This window comes from Lipophrys pholis (assembly GCF_963383615.2).
Source record: "Lipophrys pholis genome assembly, chromosome: 15".
Classification (NCBI taxonomy): Eukaryota; Metazoa; Chordata; class Actinopteri; order Blenniiformes; family Blenniidae; genus Lipophrys; species Lipophrys pholis.
The window spans coordinates 27,530,855-27,543,420 of record NC_137642.1 but is presented as its reverse complement, the minus strand read 5'-3'; the positions used below and the strand labels follow the sequence as shown (position 1 = coordinate 27,543,420).

The 12,566-nt window shown below is 51.0% G+C and overlaps 2 protein-coding genes across 6 annotated transcripts in view; both read right to left on the bottom strand.

Moving 5' to 3' along the window:
* Nucleotides 1-1,597: 1,597 nt before the first annotated feature.
* On the bottom strand, nt 1,598-9,019 carry prph2b (peripherin 2b (retinal degeneration, slow)). Of its 2 annotated transcripts, XR_013936058.1 has the most exons (4): nt 8,168-9,008; nt 6,322-6,568; nt 3,028-3,328; nt 1,598-2,757 (listed from the first exon to the last, which is right to left on the bottom strand). XR_013936058.1 is itself a non-coding variant. In XM_080481917.1 (3 exons), exons 1-3 carry the CDS (start codon nt 8,746-8,748, stop codon nt 3,125-3,127), a joined length of 1,032 nt encoding a protein of 343 aa, XP_080338043.1. In that variant the 5' UTR covers nt 8,749-9,019; the 3' UTR covers nt 2,872-3,124. The 2 variants fall into 2 exon arrangements, 1 of the variants encoding a protein (XP_080338043.1); XM_080481917.1 differs by lacking the exon at nt 1,598-2,757 and having other exon boundaries at nt 2,872-3,328; nt 8,168-9,019.
* An 848-nt stretch (nt 9,020-9,867) lies between these two features.
* ubr2 (ubiquitin protein ligase E3 component n-recognin 2) overlaps nt 9,868-12,566 on the bottom strand; it is a gene marked incomplete at its 5' end in the record, with an annotated part of 17,145 nt that continues 14,446 nt past the window's right edge. For all 4 annotated transcript variants that reach the window (XM_080481893.1, XM_080481894.1, XM_080481891.1 and 1 more), the window contains 6 exons: nt 9,868-10,746; nt 11,132-11,233; nt 11,448-11,618; nt 11,725-11,859; nt 12,110-12,218; nt 12,373-12,503. In XM_080481893.1, coding sequence (XP_080338019.1) covers nt 10,605-10,746; nt 11,132-11,233; nt 11,448-11,618; nt 11,725-11,859; nt 12,110-12,218; nt 12,373-12,503 — 790 coding nt within the window. In that variant the 3' untranslated portion in view covers nt 9,868-10,604. The remainder of the gene's footprint in view (nt 10,747-11,131; nt 11,234-11,447; nt 11,619-11,724; nt 11,860-12,109; nt 12,219-12,372; nt 12,504-12,566) is intronic.

The following is a 12,566-nucleotide window of genomic DNA, read 5'->3' as shown; positions in this document are numbered from 1 at the left end:
GAACTGGCTTATTGAAATGTGCCACTACACTGCCCCCTGGTGTTCTGAGGAGGTGCAGTCGCTCCTCTCAGGGGGCCGTCCTCACGAGAACGCCATTTCATGTAAACGCACTGCCTTTGGCCGATCGCCCACAGGAGGCGGAGCTTCAGGAGCCTGAAAACCTTTTCTTTTTTTTTGCTCTGGTCACACAGTGGGGGAATTCTAAAACCGTGACTCGGCTGTGAGGTGTGGACGACAAAGACGATCATCTGTGGAATAAGGAATGCGTAATCACCCCCCACCGTGGTCCATGATGTCATGATGCCACAGCGATGGCGGACTACATGCTCCAGGTGGCGCTGCAGAAGCTCCTGATACCAGCAGGAGGAGCAGGAGCATAGAGTTATATAACTCGGAGTTATATAGAAGTCTATTAGCAGGGGTCTACGTCTAAATTACTCTGTGCTCCGTGTCTTCGTCTGCGTGTCTGGGGTATTTGCTGAGTCACAGCGCCCCTGAGGGCCCGGCATATGTACTACATGTCCCGAGGCCTCGTGTTGAGTCGCGTTCATAGTGACGTGTGGACGGGATTTTCCGAGGCGGAGGAGAGGAGGAGCTTCAGCAGGAGTTTTCACTGTGTCACGGAGAACGGAGGCTCACAGCTGCAGCTCCGCCTCCTGCCTGTAGTGGGAGCTGCTTCAGGGAGGCTGACGGTCTCTACGGTGACGCTTCGGCTCAGGACCTTAGTCATTAGTTATTAAAGCTTCAGTTTCAGTTCCTCGTGACGTCTGGAGCAGGAGCGTGACACGTTAACGGGATCAGTGTTTAAATCTCCTCCTCCGCTCCCAGCTCACACCCAGTGAGACAAAGGTCACAGCTGGACAGGGGAGAAGTTCACCACAACGCGCGCACACGCACACACGCACACACGCACACACGCACACACGCACACACGCACACACACACACACACAGTTAGCACTGCTTCCCACTGCACAACTGTGTGGCCCTGGACACTCTCTTGAAACTGTTCTTCTCTTAGTGTGTGTGTGTGTGTGTGTGTGTGTGTGTGTGTGTGTGTGTGTGTGTGTGTGTGTGTGTGTGTGTGTGTGTGTGTCCTCTGAGCTGATAAGTCATGATAATGAGCTCAGAGCTGCAGATTAACTGATGCCAGCTGAAGAAGACAAATCCTGGAAAGGACAAGTTCACCCAACCTGAAATTACTCAAACACACACACACACACACACACACACACACACACACACACACACACACACACACACACACACACACACACACACACACACACACACACACACACACACACACACACACACACACACACACTCCAGTTGCTGGTGTCCAACCTCTCCTCTTGCAGCCAGACGTTCCAGGAGGAATCGTTCAGTCCCTCCAGTGTGGGAAGCAACCGTTTCTAGAGAGTTCCACTCTGCTTCTCTGTGTGACTCCAGTTTAACCCCTCGGACACCAGTGGCGTCTCTCCACGATGTCCCGGGACCCGAGGTCGTGACCCCCTGCTGGGTGGGTCGGGGCTTTTGAATGAAGTTGGGTGGAAGTCTGAGTTTCAGAAAGAAAGAGTCAGACAGGCGGTCGTCCTTCAAAATCTCTTTATAGGTTTTATCACACAGCAAACTACAAGCTCCGACCCACAACGTACAACACAAACATGGTACAATCCTCAGCTCCTCCACTACGCACTCACGACACACCCAGCTCGGAGCCACGGCTCGGCTACACCGGCGGCGCCACGGCCCCGCTACCCCACTCAATGTAAAAAATACAATAAAATGAAGAAGTCCGAAGCTCCTGTTTTGATCCCAGACTGCAGGTGTTAGCATATTCATTAGCATCGTGGCTAGCATTAGCCCACAGAAAGTCAGTTTTTTTTAAATTGTTTGCTCGAACACAAAAAAACACTTTCAACGATTGTCAGCGTGTCGTGGTTCGCACTCGACTCAGGCCCCCGTTCACACCACGGCGTTCCAGGTGGAAACGCAAAAAACCTCTTGTGTTGAAATGGACGTCTGTTTCCATGGAAACAGCAGAAACACTGAGAAGGATGGAGTTCTCATGTTGGTCCACCAGTTGGTGCTGTTGTTAGTTTTAGTACTGGAAGCACACACACACACACACACATGCAGCAGAGAAGAAAACGCTCTGAACATCAACACTGGGAGAACATTGTAGTGGACAGACCACCAAGTGGAATTGTTATTATGGTGACTGTCAAAATAAAAGTACCGAGTCCCAGGAGAATATGGACTGGGAGTCGTGACACCACGGAGGAAATTATTGTTTTTGTTTTTGTTTTTTACATGTTCGAAATAAAAACTTCAAATCAAATCACATTGTTCTGATTGGCTGTACTGAGCATGTGCAGAACTACTAGTGACTGCGCTCACGGTGAGCAGTCGCACCATTTCCATCGTCTACAAAGAGACGGCGCCCCAACGTTTTCAGAAAGTTGTGTTTTCAGTGATTCTGAGCACCGTTGTCATGGAAACAAAGCCTTGATAAGACCGAAGATATTATTGGTGCAAACGGAGCCAAGGCCTGGAATGCATGTTCTCCCTGTGTGTGTGTGTGTGTGTGTGTGTGTGTGTGTGTGTGTGTGTGTGTGTGTGTGTGTGTGTGTGTGTGTGTGTGTTTGAAGGCTAATAAGTTTTTCCTCTCAGACTATCTCTTACACACACACACACACACACACACACACACACACACACACACACACACACACACACACACACACACAGGACGCTCATCAGCCAACCGTCGTGTCAGAGGTCAGAGGTCAGAGGTGGCGCCCCCTGTGGACAGACTGGTTGGTGCCAGTGGGGCTCCGGTTCAGGTCTGATGGCGTCCGACCATCATGTGACAGGGAGCAGTGATGTGGCGACAGGAATCCAGATGTTTCATTCACAGCAGCAAATTAAAAATAAACTCTGTTCAACATATTTACACATTCACAATATTGAAATGTGGTGTGTGGGTGTGTGTGTGTGTGTGTGTGTGTGTGTGTGTGTGCACAGATCTGGAGAAAGTCTCCTGTGTCCCCCTGCAGTGGGGGGGGGGTTGTGGGTGAGGAGAGGGGGAGACCTCAGTCCTTCCCGGGGGGGCGGGGCTCTCAGGCGGCGGCCTCGCCCGTGTCCCCGCCCTCCTCCACCTGGTTGCCTTTGCCCAGCGTCTTGAGTTTGGTCAGAGCTTCTGCCAGCGTCTCCTTCACACCTTTGTCCAGCAGGTAACCCTCGCTCTCACACTCCGGGTTCTCCGGGTCCGCCATGTTCTCCAGCGCCGTACACAGGTACTTCAGCCCCGCCATGTCTGCTGACTGCACATGCGCGCACACACACACACACACACACACACACACACACACACACACACACACACACACACACACACACACACACACATTGTGGTCACATCTCACCCTCCGTTCTTCATCCACAGAGAGCAGCTACGACACACCTCTACACTTTGTTCATGATCACACCTGACAGAACTGCAGGAACATGAATTTATAGAACCAAGAACGACTCCTGTCGTCACGGTGATGAATTAATATTCCATCACGAAACACACTCACACGGAGGAAACTCCGCCTCAAAACAACTGGATGGAGAAGATAAAGTAAAAGAAGAGAAGTGAGGAAGCTCTGCCTGAAACGTTTCTGCTGGAATGAAGTGAAACTGAGTGATTAAAGTTCCGTCTGGTCATATCGCTGATCAGGATCAGCCAACCAGGAAACAGAGAGATCCTGGATATGTTGATCCTGGTTCCTAGTCCAGGCCTCTGGTCTCTGACTCAGCATTGTCAGATTATACTTGTTGAGAAACCAGAGAAACAGAATAGTTCTTGTTGTTGTTGTTGTTGTTGTTGTTGTTGTTGACACGTGAGTGAGTTTGTGTTGGAACTCGTCCAGCAGATGAACTTTGTTGAGGAACTTTGTGGACGGAGCCAAAGATGAGGAGTCGGGGCTTCGAGCCGTGCTGCAGCCGACAGCCAATCAGAGGAGAGTGGGGGCGGGGCCCTCAGGTAAAGCCGAGGGTCAGGTGTCCCTGAGCGATTGAGTTCAGGATGTTGGCTTTAAATCTGCAGCTTGTCATCACACGACAGGTCAAACTTGTTGTTTTGACCCACATCTTCCCAGAATGCACCCTGTTGCTGCCGTGACGCTCAGATTAAACCTCAGAATAGTTCTGATCCTCCGTGAGCCTGACCACTGCTCAGCAGATTACCTGGCCATGGCAGGAGTCACACACACTAACTTGAGATACTCCAATCACACACCTGTGACAACGCGTCACATGACCAAACATTGGGCCCTGAGAACAAACAGCAGAGCTAATGCTAATCACCGCGCTAATCAATTATGCAGTTGACCCGGTTCGTTCAAGGTCGGTTCACCTGCCGTCGTCGTTTTCAAAGAGCACATTGGGAAGAGAAGCTCTCCTGGTCAGGTGAAAGCCTCGGCCAATCAGAGGCTTTCCTGCAGGAGCACATGACTTCTGAGGTCCACACCTAGAGAGAACCCAGAATCTGCTCATGTGAACCCAACACACCTGTGACCTTTGACCCGCCTTGACCCAACTCAATGGAGGTGATCTGATCCCAGCGGGTTCCACCTGTTACCCCCTACTGGAACCACCAGAATTTTGAGAGTTTGACGCCCTACTGGAACCAGAGTTTGAATCCCTACCAGAACCAGGGTTTGGTCCCCTACCAGAACCCGGGTTTGAATCCCTACCAGAACCAGAGTTTGGCCCCCTACCAAAATCAGGGTTTGATTCCCTACCAGAACCAGGGTTTGCCCCCCTACCAGAACCAGGGTTTGAATCACTACCAGAACCAGGGTTTGAATCCCTCCCTACAATCATTCTGTCACATCCGTTTGCCTCCTTGGATCCTCTCACCTTGACCACAGCAGCAGAACTTCTCCTCTGACTCTGGTTCTTAATTCCATGTAATTTAATTGGACAGGTGAGCAGGTGAGCAGGTGACATATTGTCGGCTTTGTTCACCCTCAGAACGCTCACACTTCATGTATTCATTCTTTACTTCTGGCCCTCGGTTCTTTAACGACACACTTTGATCCCAGAAGTTTCTCCTCTTGCGGCGGCGCCGTTCTCCTTCTTTCCTAAAGTTCTTTATATTTCACTGCAGAGGGCAGAACCGCCTGGACCTTTGTTTTCTTTTAGATTGTTACACAGGCTGTGGCGCATGAGCTCTCAGAGAACCCGGTCCACACAGTCACTGGCAACCAACTGGCACCACTACACCAATACACCACGACACCATTACACCACTACACCACTGCACCATGACACCACTGCACCACTACACCACGACACCATTACACCACTACACCAATACACCACTGCACCACTACACCTCTGCACCAATACACCACTGCACCACTACACCACGACACCATTACACCACTACACCACTACACCACTACACCACTACACCTCTGCACCAATACACCATTACACCACTGCACCACTACACCACGACACCACTACACCAATACACCACTGCACCAATACACCACTACACCACTACACCTCTGCACCAATACACCAATACACCACTACACCAATACACCACTACACCTCTGCACCAATACACCATTACACCACTGCACCACTACACCAATACACCACTGTACCACTACACCAATACACCACTGCACCACTACACCACTGCACCACTCTACTACTACACCACTGCACTACAACACCACTACACCACTGAACCAATACACCATTACACCAGTAAACCACTGCACCATTACAACACTGCACCACTAGACCATTTCACCACTGCACTACTGCACCACTAGACCATTTCACCACTGCACTACTGCACCAGTAAACCACTGCACCACTACACCACTGGACCACTAGACCATTGCACCAGGAAACCACTACACCACTGCACCAGTAAACCACTACACCACTGCACCAGTAAACCACTGCACCACTACACCACTGGACCACTAGACCATTGCACCACTGCACCAGGAAACCACTACACCACTGCACCAGTAAACCACTGCACCACTACACTACTGCACTACTGCACCAGTAAACGACTGCACCATTACACCACTGCACCGCTGCACCACTCCTTGGCCATGAAATTTGGTGCCTCTGAGGATATTGATTTTTGCAGACTCTAGTATTTTATTTCTTCCAAATGTTATTCTGATCCTGAGCTAAGCTAAGCTAAGCTAAGCTAAGCTAGGCTAAGGTAAGTGTGGAGCGCTTCCTTCAGTTGGATGCTGATTGGCTGCAGTGGGATGTGGGCGGGTCTTACCTCCAGGAAGATGGTGAGGAGGACCAGGGCTCCGATGCAGTTCATCATGCTGCTGTAGTAGGAGAAGAGGGCCTCGCGGCAGCCCCGGGTCCAGATGTTCAGCTCCTCGATGCGGTGGTCGTAGTCATAGTGGGCGGAGTTATTGGTCAGGTGGTGCTGGATGCAGGGTCGCGGGGAACCCGGGTTACAGCAGCTGAACGGCACGCTGTCCATCAGGTACTTTCCCTCCACATTACTGAGAACACGACTGGAAGGAAAAACACATCGGCGGTCATGAAGGCGGGCGCAGGGTTCCTGAGGAACGCTCATCAGAGGAACACGTTTCAGTCTTTACAGGTGTGAAACACAAGAACCTCTGCCAGGAGAACCATGTTCAGATGGAGCGAGCCTCATAATTGTTAGCTGTTCAAAGCAACGTGTCGCTTTCTGATTGGGAAATCAAAACCAAGCCAACATGGCAACACTTTGTTTAGTTTGTGACGCCACCGTGTCCCTCTTAGGGTGTCGCCTGGGAAGGAAAGACCGGTCACCCCGAGGTTGTTGCCCCCGTCATGGCGAACAGGACGGTTGTAATTGGATCATGGGAAATTGGGAAATAATGATTCAGAAAAATGTGAAAATATCTCTGGAACACATCAAGACAGAACTTCAACTTCCCACTACACTAACAGACGCACACAGAGTCAGGTTCTCTTACGACGGCAGACTGAATGTGGTTCATGACCTGGGAGTAAACGTGTGTGTGGGGGGGAGGGGGGGGGGGGGTTAACCTTGTCACGTCAGCGGAGGTTTAAGTGGAAATCAGATCCCAACAAGATTAAAGACTTAGAGGGGAGCTCCTGCACGGGAACTTTTACTGCTTTAAGTCCCAGCTGATCCTTCTCTGAACCAATCAACCAACCAACCAACCAACCAACCAACCAAACAGCCAACCAACCAATCAACCAGGAAACCGGCCAACCAACCAGCCAACCAACCAACCAACCAACCAACCAACCAGCCAACCAATCAATCAACTAACCAATGTACCAACCAACAAACCAGCCAACCAACCAACCAACCAACCAATCAACCAATCAACCAGGAAACCGGCCAACCAACCAGCCAACCAACCAACCAACCAGCCAACCAACCAACCAACCAACCAACCAGCCAACCAATCAATCAACTAACCAATGTACCAACCAACAAACCAGCCAACCAACCAACCAACCAACCAACCAACCAACCAACCAGCCAACCAACCAACCAGCCAACCAGCCAACCAGCCAACCAATCAATCAACTAACCAATGTACCAACCAACAAACCAGCCAACCAACCAACCAGCCAACCAACCAACCAACCAACCAACCAGCAAACCAGCCAACCAATTAGCCAACCAACCAGCCAACCAACCAACCAACCAACCAAACAATCAACCAACCAACAAACTAACCAGCCAACCAGCCAACTAACCAGCCAACTAACCAACTAACCAACCAACCAACCAACCAACCAGCCAACTAACCAACTAACCAACTAACCAACCAACCAGCCAACCAAACAACCAGCAAAGGTTTCACTGCTGATTCAGCTGAAAATTCTCTGAACTGAACTAATCAGCTCAGAGTTCTTCCAGGTTTGTTCTCCGAGTCCCACAGAGAAACCAACCAGCACAAGTTCTCTTCTTCTCAGAGAAGATTAAAGATGAACAAAGTCTGTAGTTTACATGCTTATTATTATTTTGACCCCCAAAACAGACATATTCAGCAGTCAGTCTGAACGTTCAGCTGGTTTCAGGTCAGATCAGTCACTTGGACCGGAGTTGATGACTGACGGCGTGGAGCTTCAGGACCAGTACTCACTCTTTGACCACGTCGTTGCTCATGTCCAGGTAGCGGTTGCTGATCCACTGCACCTCGAACCAGTCCCTGAAGTTGTTGTTTCCGCAGCAGCGAAACTCGATCTGCGTCATGTCGAGCGTCCTCTTCATGAAGCAGCGGCCCGGCGTGTCCGTGTCCTTGTAGAACCGGATGCTGTACTTCAGGCCGTCGGCCAGCGCCAGGTACATGGCGAACTGCATGAGGAAGCAGAGCAGCGCGGCGAGCAGCAGCAGCACGTTCAGGCCGCAGCACAGCAGCAGGTACGGCTTCAGCATGGGCTTCCACTTGGCAAACTTGAGCGGGTCCAGCGAGTCGTGGCACACCTTCCCTCCGAAGGCGTTGACGGCACAGGCCGCGACGCCCAGCACGATGAGCAGGTTGGGCACTAAGTGGCTCTCGTTATTGTCCATCATCTCACTCCTCTTCCTCAGCTCAATCTTGAAGAAGATGCCGAGGCTGAAGATGAGGATGCCCACGATGACGGAGAACCAGTAGAGCATCCAGAGGGCCTGCGCCAGCTTCACCCGCTTCTGCAGGGTGAACTTCACCGGCATGAACGGCATGCTTGCCGCCGATAAGAGAACGAGCCGTCACTGAAAGTCCCAGAGAGAGGAAGATCTGCTTCCTGAGCGCCGCCGCCGCCGCCGCCGACCCAGCACCGCTTCACCGCTTAGATCCGAAGAGAAGCAGCTGAACGCAACTCGCTCACGCCCATAATGCCGTGCTGCAGGTCAGCACGGTCCATGCTGCTGGGGGGTCAGAGGCTCCCGCCATCAAACCACACGGAGACCCGGAGGAAGGCGAAGCGTCCCGACGACGGCGTGGAGGAGCAACTGTGAGCGAGCGGCGACACGTCATCCCAAAGCCGGCCGTGATCTCGTTACGGCGGCTCAGCCGTTAATCCCGCTGCTAAGAGGTTTGATGTTAATCAGCTGCTTCCTCCCGTCACGTTCACCCGCTTCACCTCCGCATAGGTGAGCCTCAGCGGGCCAGTCCAGCCAATCACAGTGCAGGAGGAAGGCCCCCAGAGGGACCAGGCGGAGGGGGAGGCAGTTGCTATGGCAACGCTTCTCAATCACACACATCTGTGACGCTTCGATCACGTAAACTTCAAAAAGTCCGTCGACTTTCTAGCGCGTCTGAACTGAGACGTGACGTCGGCAGCAGGTTTCCTCAGATTTTAACTTCCACAGGACTCCGGTGAAAACATCGTGTCTAATCCGACTCAACCGGCACCTTCCAATGAAACATCCCGACAATGTTTGACAGGAAACAAAAACTACGTTTTATTGATCTCGAATCGTTAGAATTTTAGTGGCTGAAGTTTACAGTCCTGAGTTAAAGGGGTTCGAGGTTCCAGAGTGTGCCACTGTGTCACGCAAAACTTGTGACCGAACATTTGTGGCAAGATTGAAAAGTGACACCATGTAATGGAGAAGTGTGTGTGTGTGTGTGTGTGTGTGTGTGTGTGTGTGTGTGTGTGTGTGTGTGTGTGTGTGTGTGTGTGTATAAAGGGTGATTGCAACAGAAAACTGTTGCTGAGAAAGTGGTGCGTGTCTCAAAGGAAAATATGATCTATGACCAAAAAACCTCCGGAATATTTCAAAGGTTGATGGTTGCAGCAATAACACACACACACACACACACACACACACACACACACACACACACACACACGAGAGGAAGATGCTTTCACACTTTTTATTGTTCTTATACAATATTTATACAGGAATTCACATATTAACACGTCATCAGAGATGACGATGCGTCACCGTGGCAACCCGCTGTTCACAAGATCAGCTGACCCTCTGGAAAAATAAAACATCACGTATCGGTAAATAAAGTTAATCTGAACAAAACAAACACACCAACAGGAAGTGACGTCGCGCAGGACACCACCTGTTTTAACTAAAGTAAAAGTTGATGCTCCGCCTCCTGGGACACACGCAGCCAATCAGAGATGAGTTTTCAGGTCACATGCTGCAAAGGGGACTGCCTGTCGTCATGGAAACCACATCCCTCAACTGACTCCAGCACAACACAAGGATCCCCTTATCAACCAATCAGGTGACAGGAAGCAGCTGATTGCATCTTCTCCTCTGGTTCACAAGTAATCAGATTACTAGACTCCTGGGTAACTCAGTGACTGAAAGCATGTGATGCCTACCACTTCTGTTGCCATGGAAACTGGAACCATGGAAACTGTGTCTCGCAGACACTGCTGCACTCTGATTGGGTGACAGCTGGAGGTGGGCGGGGCTTCACAGAAACTTCCTGTTTCACCGTGGCCTCTCTCTGACTGGTCAACTGGGACACAAGGCTCAAAGGTCAACACCCCTAGAAACAGTCCCTGATTGGTTCATAAGGAAAACAGGCAGAGAGCCAAGCAGGCTCCATCACAGAGCAAAAGGGGGCGGGGTCACAGGTGCTGCCAGTCGATGGCGACCAGCGTCTGATTGGCCTCCTGAGCGTGACCTATGACCTCTGCGATGCCGTGCTGCCGCCACAGACGCTCGATCTTCCTGTAACGCTCCGCGCAGAGGTGGAGGGGGTTCCCGCGCCTGCAACAAACAAACAAATAAAGAGATGTAGGAGGTTCCCGTGTCTGCAACATACAAACAAACAAACAAACAAACACTTGGAGGGGGTTCCTGTGTCTGCAACAAACAAACAAACAAATAAACACTTGGAGGGGGTTCCTGTGTCTGCAACAAACAAACAAACAAATAAACACTTGGAGGGGGTTCCAGCGGCTGCAACAAACAAACAAACAAACACTTGGAGGGGGTTCCTATGTCTGCAACAAACAAACAAACAAACAAAGACTTGGAGGGGGTTCCTGTGTCTGCAACAAACAAACAAATAAAGAGGTGGAGGGGGTTCCCGCGTCTGAAACAAACAAACAAACAAACACACAAACACACAAACAAACAAACAAAGCCTTACTTGAGGCCCTGGTCAGTCTCTCCGTAGTCGTCCAGGTACGGTGGAGGATAAAAACAGCCCTTTGTTTTACCTGCAACAAACAACACCTGACTCTCTCTCACCCTGCACACACACACACACACACACACACACACACACACACACACACACACACACACACACACACACACACACACACACACACACACACACACACACACACACACACACACACACACACACACACACACACACACACACAGTAAGTAGGTGTGTATGACCAGGTGTGTGTGTGTGTGTGTGTGTGTGTATATATGACCCGGTGTGTGTGTCAGACCTGAGGAAGAGCCCCAGACCGGCTCCACAGGTAAAGGTGTGAGCAGTACAGGCTCCCACATCCTCTCCGTCCACCTCGGTCTGACAGCAGTAACTCTGGGAACACAACATGGAGCCGCACACCAGACACAGCGTGGGGGCTCGGGACTTATCCCCCCCTGAGCGAGGACACCTGCACACACCGGACACACAGTCTGACAACGCTGTACTCTGCCAGTGTGTGTGTGTGTGTGTGTGTGTGTGTGTGTGTGTGTGTGTGTGAGTGAGAGAGCACTGACGTGAAGCTGGACGCCTGGTTTATGAGTATGCTGTAATCTTCTGGCAGGTTGATCAGTCGGTTCGACTCTCTGGGAAATCTGACAATGACTCCGCCTCCTTGAAGGCTCTGCCTCACACCTGGATGACAACACCACCTGGACACACACACACACACACACACACACACACACACACACACACACACACACACACACACACACACACACACACACACACACACACACACACACACACACGAAGACCAACTAGTGAGTTACAAACTGCAAATGTATGTTACAGGTGTCTAGTTGTCTGTGTGTGTGTGAGTGTGTGTGTGTGTGTGTGTGTGTGTGTGTGTGTGTGTGTGTGTGTGTGTGTGTGTGTGTGTGTGTGTGTGTGTGTGACCTTTGAATGAGTGGCTCCAGCAGTGTGTTTTGATTGCGGTAAAGCAGCAGCAGGTTGGAGGGCAGACTGAGGTAGCTGCACAGCGCCTCCCAATGACCTGGACCTGCAACTACAACACACACACACACACACACACACACACACACACACACACACACACACACACACACACACACACACACACACACACACACACACACACACACGTGAATCAACAGTGACAATAGGTTTTGAACTACAGTGTCGGTGATGTGTGTTGTTACCCAGGAGGTCAGTAGGGGGCGCTGCAGAATTCAGGTAGTGGAAGAAGAGAGCAGCAGCTCTGAGGAATGGCAGGACTCCTGCTTTAAGACGAGACCACAGCTGCCACCCAGAGGACACCTCAGGTAGTACACTGTGAAACACACACACACCCACACCACACACACACACACACACACACACACACACACACACA

Excerpts from the sequence above, each read along its gene's own strand:
- prph2b (XM_080481917.1), bottom strand. The coding sequence starts at position 8,748 with ATGCCGTTCATGCCGGTGAAGTTCACCCTGCAGAAGCGGGTGAAGCTG. Across the intron at positions 6,569-8,167 it reads AGCAACGACGTGGTCAAAGA|TCGTGTTCTCAGTAATGTGG; the intron begins GTGAGTACTGGT and ends TTTTCCTTCCAG. Across the intron at positions 3,329-6,321 it reads TCCTCACCATCTTCCTGGAG|TCAGCAGACATGGCGGGGCT; the intron begins GTAAGACCCGCC and ends GCGCATGTGCAG.